This window comes from Sinocyclocheilus anshuiensis, unplaced genomic scaffold (assembly GCF_001515605.1).
Source record: "Sinocyclocheilus anshuiensis isolate Anshui unplaced genomic scaffold, SAMN03320099.WGS_v1.1 scaffold834, whole genome shotgun sequence".
Taxonomy (NCBI): domain Eukaryota; kingdom Metazoa; phylum Chordata; class Actinopteri; order Cypriniformes; family Cyprinidae; genus Sinocyclocheilus; species Sinocyclocheilus anshuiensis.
This window is the reverse complement of record NW_015540885.1, coordinates 482,864-490,916: the sequence shown is the minus strand read 5'-3', so window position 1 is coordinate 490,916 and position 8,053 is coordinate 482,864. Positions and strand designations below refer to the sequence as shown.

The 8,053-nt window shown below is 34.9% G+C and overlaps 2 protein-coding genes across 2 annotated transcripts in view; one reads left to right on the top strand and one right to left on the bottom strand.

Moving 5' to 3' along the window:
* Positions 1–337, bottom strand: part of LOC107688655 (glycerol-3-phosphate transporter-like) — a 41,343-nt gene extending 41,006 nt beyond the window's left edge. Inside the window, exon 1 of the mRNA XM_016486372.1 lies at positions 268–337. Coding sequence (XP_016341858.1) covers positions 268–323 — 56 coding nt within the window. The 5' untranslated portion in view covers positions 324–337. The remainder of the gene's footprint in view (positions 1–267) is intronic.
* A 1,088-nt stretch (positions 338–1,425) lies between these two features.
* The window catches only part of LOC107688668 (uncharacterized), a 13,296-nt gene continuing 6,668 nt past the window's right edge, over positions 1,426–8,053 (top strand). The window contains exons 1-6 of the mRNA XM_016486391.1: positions 1,426–1,592; positions 2,866–3,113; positions 3,237–3,351; positions 6,778–6,854; positions 7,043–7,240; positions 7,354–7,531. Of these exons, the coding sequence (XP_016341877.1) occupies positions 2,874–3,113; positions 3,237–3,351; positions 6,778–6,854; positions 7,043–7,240; positions 7,354–7,531 (808 nt within the window). The 5' untranslated portion in view covers positions 1,426–1,592; positions 2,866–2,873. The remainder of the gene's footprint in view (positions 1,593–2,865; positions 3,114–3,236; positions 3,352–6,777; positions 6,855–7,042; positions 7,241–7,353; positions 7,532–8,053) is intronic.

Here is an 8,053-nt window from a genome sequence, read left to right as displayed (position 1 = left end):
AATACAATATATATATATATATATATATATATATATATAATTATTATTATTATTATATTAGTAAAAAGTTCATTAAATGCACGATGTCTCCAAAGTCATTGAGTAATTGTGATCCCACTATTGCCCAAAGTAATGGTGATTATGTTTTTTCTCATAATCAAGCAGCCCTGTGGAACTGTACAAAGTTTTGCATGTGCAGATTTGGGCCTGCTGATCATCAATCCTGAACATACAGCCAAAGAAGATTTATAAAAGAGACAAACTCACCACTGGTCCCTATTGAAGGATGCCAGGAAGCGGGTGCCAGGTGGGATTGGTGCCATGCTTATATGTGAGTGTGTGTGTGTGTGTGTGTATTACAGCTGCTTAGTAAATCTCATAAAGATGTTAGGCAGGATGCCTATGTCCACAAGACCCATCTCTGACCTTGTGATTTGATCAGAAAGACACATGATCCCATTATGAAGAGTCGCATCCGTGGCTTTATATCCTGAAGAAACATGAAGAAAGAATGAGGGACTGAAAGGGAGGTGAACAAACAAACCATCACTTAGTTCAATAGTATCATGTTCATTCTACTGCTCATTTCATCTTTTAGGAAATGACCGTGTCTGACCGGTCAAAGCTCATAAATGTCGCGACTCATAAAGAGGCTGTTACTGTACAAGCAGATCCAGTGTCTATGAGAGACCGTTCATATCAAGATAATAAGCATTCAAACAAGACTCTGGGTAAATGTACTACATCATTATAATTGTGTGTGATCTATCGCAGATACTCTCGCTTTGTATGAAGGTCGTAAGAATGCGTTTTTAATCAAATGTGATCGACAACACGCCGAGAGCGCATCTGTCATATTTAAAAGATTTCCCTGAAAACAGCCCTGTGGTCTCACCGCATCAGCCGCCTCTCCCTCCGTTCAGCGCTGTCTCTAGCGACCGACCGACCGACCGACGCTTTCACGAGCAGCGCGTGAAGAGCGAAGCAACGGGACAGCGTTTCCACGGTGCGATCTCAGGAAGTACAATATTTCAAAATAAAAGACCCCACTTCGGCGTAAAGATTATCCTTGCACTATAACATTTAAATTAAATTTGTTATTTTTAAAAATTAAATAAACTGGGAAAAAAATGAATGAGCCCATGAGCCAAGACAAAACTGTAATGAGCCAATGTTACTGAACATACATAAAAAGTTAAAAGATTTATTAACATTCATTACAGAGTGCACACAATAAATTACTGTATATATAATATCTCATTATTGTTATTATTATTATTATTATTAAATGATAGACTCGTTCAGTAGAGCCTTGTGTGTGTGACTTCACACTGCTGTAAGGACGATGCTCCCTCCGTTGTCCGGTTGTTTTCTTCTCTACTCAGTTATTTGAGTGTCACGCAGCTGCAGGTGGATATCATTTTGGGTCATTATGAATAGCATTATAAGGCGCAGTTACTTTGCACAACAATGTTCAATTGTTTACATACAGCTCGTCAGAATGAGCCTACTCAGCAAATCCGTTTCGTTGTAAGCGCTGTGCAAAGTCACATAGTGATAGCGATACAAGCGAAAGCAGCTGGCAAGAAAAGGTAACTTACGTGCAGAAAAGCGCTTGTGCTGGTCTGGAGGTTTGTGTCTTTAGCTTCAGCAATATTGTAGCTCTGGGAGAGAACCGGATTTGCTTCCTGTATTAATTAAACTGCTAGCTGTTATTACTAGTGATGCTTGGTACAAACGTTTACTTCCGTAACCAGAGTTTAAATGCACAGCCATTGTTACTGTTGTTATACATTCCTTGGAATTCAATTAAAATTAAAGTAACGTTACGTGAAATTAAATTAAAAATATAATGTGTCCATTATGGTTTTACTGGAGGAACCATAACTGTATTTTATAGTAACAGGTATTGTATTTTGGCGGAACCATTGCTTAGTGTGGTCCATTTTTTGTAAAGAAACATCGTTTTGCGACTTTCTGTAACTAGTGTACAAAACCTCTATGTAAAATGTCTCTTTTTTTTTTTAACAAACATAAATGGAGGTGCTTGGCCTTCAGAACATATTTGTTAACCTGAGGGGTTTCAGCTAAATATGAGTAAATATGAATTTGGCCCTTTTAAGTGATTTATGTACTTTTTGCAACCACCGTGTCTCAATACAGTAGTAAACTTTCATTGGTGTTATTATTAACTAAAATTAAAACTGCATAACATTATTTTTGTTCATTAAACTAAAGCTTAAATAAAATAAAATACAAATTTAGATAAAAATTTAAATAAAAAATGAAAGAAATGTTGTCTTGCCAATTGAAATAAAATGTTGAAGTACAGAAAATAACTAAAACTGAAATACAAATAAAATAAAGCTAAATAGAAATGTTAAAAAAAGACCAAAGCAAAATGACTAAACCTAAAACTGAAAATATAAAAATAAAGGATAATTTAAAATATTAATAAATATACTGTGATTTAGCAGATTTCTAGCAAAAATATGCACACACAAAATATGGGACAGCCATTAAAGCCTTTGCAATTAATTAATTAATTAATTATAATTACAGTTGAATATCAGTTCAATATATTATTCCAAAATTATGGCATAAGTTAGCTAAGTTTTAATTGTTACACAAAATAAAGAATGTTAAGACACCCAGACCATTTATGTTATATAGTTTATCTTAAATGCAGGATTTTTGCCTGTAATGGTTTAAAAAAAAAGTCTTGGGACACCAGAATGTACATCTTTTGCCTGTTTATTAACTGATTCATTAGTTTTACGACTTGTATGTAAGAGAGAAATGTTCAGGGAATTGACGTGACAACTTTCAAATGTTTGGATGGTTGCGTTTACTCTGACCTTTCAGGTGCAGTGATGGTGGAGGATGGGACGGTCATGAGGGGACGGGTAACGGTGTACTCCGTGCCAGGCTGTCCACACTGCATACAGGCCAAAGCTACTCTGAGTATGCTAGGTGTGCCTGTGTGTGATGTGAATGTGAACAAGCACAGAGAATTAAGAGCACGATTGAAGAAGCTCACAGGTCTCAGTGTCGTACCACAGATATTCTTCAATAACCTGTATGTGGGAAACAACGAGGACCTCCAGAACCTGGTGAGACAAGAAACAGTAACTGATGCATGATTTCACTATTGACTAACAGCTGGCTTGATATTTACTTCTGGGAAATTAGCAAATTGGCAATAAAATAGAGTTGTTGTTTTTTATTGTTCTTAGGATCCTGAGCGGCTGGAACGTCTCGTCCTGTCAGTAAGAGAGGAACCCGTGCCGCTGGATGCTCCGCCTGTACCTGGGGAAAATAGCCTTGACTCTGATGGTGAGGTTTATGGAGGTTAGTATGTCATGAACAGTCTGCTTGTTGTTGTGTTCAGAAAAACATGCTCGGATGTAGGGCTGCACGATAAATCGAAATGGAATTGAAATCGCGATTCGACAGAAGCTGCGATTGTTATGCGTATCTTTCAGTGAAGCACGGTTCTGTGATCAGCAGTAAATCTCCATCCAAAGGCCAGAGGGCGCTCTCGCACTGAAACTCCAAATACGCCTCGCAGAAGAAACCCAGGAAATGCCTATAGCGGTAGCTGGATAAACAGAAGATTCAACTGCTTTCATTGATTCAACGTGACTAATAAACACACGACTACGGCAATATACGGTTTATCCGAGTTCTTATTATAATTTTCATTAAAATAAAGTATATTTATAATGCAATGCCTTTATCACTGATTAAATACTATGAAATATGTTGCGTGCCTTATTCTGTGTAAGAAGCCACATCATCTCACAGAAGGATTTATTTCAAACACTCGACTGACGTTATGAAGTGAGTTTGGAGTAAAAATATGTTATTAAATGTGGTATTTTCACATGCTTTCAGATGGAGCAGCATTTACTTCACAGAGCCGTAGTTCACTGAGAAGCTATGCAAACAGCTGTCATTATCACGAACGATTTCTTCGATTTCATAATATGATTTCCTGCTGATTACAGAACCGGCATTACTAACAAAATGCAAATCACAAATCGATGACAATCGCATTCGATTAATCGTGCAGCCCTACTCGGTAGTTTTCCTACAGTACTTCCTTATACTCGTTGCTGGCCTAGAGTGTTGAAGGAATGACTGCTATTTGTGTTGCCCCGTTTTTTTAACTAAGGAACTTGGCAAGGTTTATTATTTTGTATTTTTTGGTGCCTGCATGAGCCAACCTTTCCATATCACCAGCTGTTTCTCCACCGATATCTGCTGTTGTCAGTTTATAGTGATGAAAGATGACTGAATCAGTCCATCCCCTAAAGGTCTCGCCCTTGCTTTTATACAACTAGAAATTGTATATGTTATTAATGGTTATAACAGAGCCCTGTTTCAGTTCAGAGAAGGTGACAAACTCTTTGTATCTGTTTGCTTTGACTACTAAAATATCTTAACACAGTGCAACCCAGCTGCTTTATTTTTTAGCTTTTTATCAACATCATTTCTGAGCTTTTTTTTTTGTTTTTTTTAAAGCATCCTTGTTTTTACTAGTTTGTGGTCTGTACGTTTTTTTTTTTGATGTTTTTGAAAGTCTAAGCATAAGTCTCTTATGCTCACCATGGCTGCATTTATTTGATCAAAAATGCAATGAAAACAGAAATAATGTGAAATATTATTTCAATTTCAAATAACTTTTTTCTATTTGAATGTTTTAAAATGCAAGTCGTCTTTAAATTTAATGCATCCTTTCTCAATAAAGTATTAATTTAAGTAGTTTAACAAAATGGGAAACATAAATCCTGCCAATTCTGCAAAACTTTTGGTATTTTATTCTACATTTCTAGTCTAATGCAGATGGCTGTACGCCTTAGAATATATCTTAGAATATAGGAAAATAAATAAAATAGGAAAATAAATGGACATTTATAATCTTAGTAGATGGTAAAACCTCAGATTCGGACATCTTGCTTACCTTCATGTAGCATTTTTCAACTTGCAAAAAGAAATAAAAATGAATTAAAACTATATAGAAATAAAATCAATACTAATAAAATATCAAAAGCACATAACAGCAAGAAAAAGAAAATCTAAAGATAAAAGCTAATTAAAAATATTTCTAAATACTATAATAGTATATAAATAATACTAAATAACACTTAGCTTAACACGTACTTATATAACACATACCATGCTTATCTTCATATAGCATTTTTCAGCTTTTAGACACATTCCTAGTCTATTCTAGAATAGTAATGATGAGTTCCTGCCCACAAAGACATTTTTGTGTTTACTTACTGTGAAAACCAGTGAAAGGATGGCGTATTGAATCGTGTTTGCCATTGGTGTTTGCTCTCATTGCTTGTTCTGGTTCCACTTACTTGCACTATGTAGATAGGAAGGAAGCAGGTGAAATTACCCAGAGTTTAATGGTGAGGATGCCTTTGAACTGTATGTTTTGCATGCGTCTCTAAAGCATGAAACATGGAGTTACACTCAATGATTCTTTAATTGCTTATGAGTTTGGTTCATTGTTAAAAGTTACCTGCTTGCTATTGAAGTGTCTGTATTGAGTATAAAACTGCAGTCAATTAAGTCTTTAACATACAGACACCTTTATCATGTATTGTTTTTTTTATAATATTATTTCTAAAGTATAATAAATATTATTTATCCAGTATTATTTCAGACTTTCAGGCGTCGATGTCCTGTCTATTTTTAGTTTGTATAATTAGGGCTTCACACAGTTAGTTAAATTAATAATCAAGATTGCGGTTAGAGGTGCAGCAATGAATTAATCATGACCAGTGTCAATTGCAGCGTTCCATTTAAGTCTACACACGCTGCATCAAAATGTGATACCTAATGTGGAGCATATTTTTTGCAGATGCTGAACATTTTAACATGCCTGTTGCACAAATGCAATGGGGAATCAGATTTAATGTTCAAAAGTTTCAGGTCTATGAGATTTTTTTTTTGTAATAGAAAGGTACATAAAAACATTGAAAAAACATATATATTATTACAATTTAAAATAACTGATTTCTATTTTAATATATTTTAAAATGTAATTTATTTCTGTGATCAAAGCTGAATTTTCAGCATCATTACTCCTGTCTTCAGTGTCACATGATCTTTCAGAAATCATTCTAATATACTGATTTGCTGCTCAAGAAACATGTCTTATTATCAATGTCAAACACAGTTGTGCTGCCTCATTTGTATTTTTTTTTTTTGGAAATCTGAATATTTTTTTTTTTTTTTTTTTTTTTCAAAATTCTTTGATCAATAGAAAGTTCAAAAGAACATAATGTATTTAAAATAGAAATATTTTATGTCATTATAAATGTCTACGGTCTTTTTTTATTTTATCATTTTAAGCATCCTTCTTGAAAAATAGTATGACATTATGACCGAATGACATCAACAATGACGTCTTCATAATATTTGCTCACTGAATTTCAATTAATCTTCTCTCTTAAATCTATTTGCATACTTTTATTGATTAGTCTTGTCTTTCTTGTACATATTTTGTCATTTAATCACATGCTGATCACTGTGACAACAGCAAACTGACTCTGATGCTACATTTCATTTACACTAAAACCTAAAACATAAACCTACCTATAACTTTAACACTATAACTGTTTTCGCTGCCTTACAAGTGCTGGTATTTCCTTCAGGAAACACATATCTAGTTATCAGTTGCGTAATGAAAAAAAAGACCTTTTGTGTTTGGATGTTTCAGTCAATCTTATTCTCATTGTTTGTGACACTTGCCCAAAGCAGCCTGTGAGCTCTCGGAGGCACTGAGGAATCTGATCCTGAAACTCTACTCTGATCATCTCTCTGAAGATGGCAAGGTATCGCACCGTTTCGCACACTGCATATCAAACGGATTCAAGACCATGTTCAATGGATTCGCCACAGACACAAACGCTACCTGCGATCAGACATTTGATGTTTGTGGCGGGTGAATAGACGCCACATTATTATGCTTTAAATAAGAAAGGTATGTCGTTGTGACCGTCTGATCTTCACTTTTGACCAGACAGTTGATTACAAGGCCATGTCCCGGAGTCTGTGCTTTGAGCGGTACTGTGATCTAGCTGTCCACCTTCAGCGTGTGGAGCTGCTGTCTCTGAGTCGTGAAGAGAAACTGGCTTTCTTTATCAACATCTACAACGCCCTCGTCATCCACGGGAACCTGCGTCTGGGCTTTCCCAAAAACATATGGCAAAGGTATCGGGTAAGAGAAGAGGAGAACGTTCTGCTGGCTTGATTTTGCTGTTTTGATCAACAATAGAAAAAGGAAATGTGAAATGCTTTCAGTGCTTGTATATTTGGTCTCATGTTTTCCAGTTCTTCAACTATGTGAGCTACTTCATTGGTGGTGAGGTGTTCACACTGCAGGATATTGAAAATGGAGTGCTTAGAGGCAATCGAAAAGGTGTGGCACAACTCATGAAGCCCTTTTCCAGGAACGACCCTCGACTGCAGGTATTCCAGGACGAGGATGCGAACTTTGTTCCCACTCCGGGTATATATTATATAAGTTTTTTTTAATGGGTATGTATGGTTGTAGGAAGAATCTTTAACATCCACGGAATCTTTGTTGTTCCATTTCAAGTTTCTTTTTAGAAGAAAAAGTTTCTTTAGAATATTAAAATTTATTTGCACTAAGAAAAATGGTTATTTTAAGAACTGAAAGGTTCTTTAGGAAACAAAAAAAGTTTTTTCTTTGGAATCATGGTAAAAAAAAAAACTATTTTGGAACCCTTTTTTAAAACTGTATGTCAAGTGTGAATTCTGATTTCTATTGCCTGTGATTTATGGCAGAAAGGTACCACATTTTTAGCAACAGCAACATTTTCAGTGGTTTAAGCAGTTTCAAGGTGAATTTGGAAATATTTCAGGTTTATTTTATTAAGCTTGTAAATCAGAAAATACGACTTTAAAATAAAATATAAGGCTGTCAAAAGACTGAAAATAGATTAAAATAATTAAAAAACAATTCACTGTAATTTTATATATATATATATATATATATAAATATAAATTA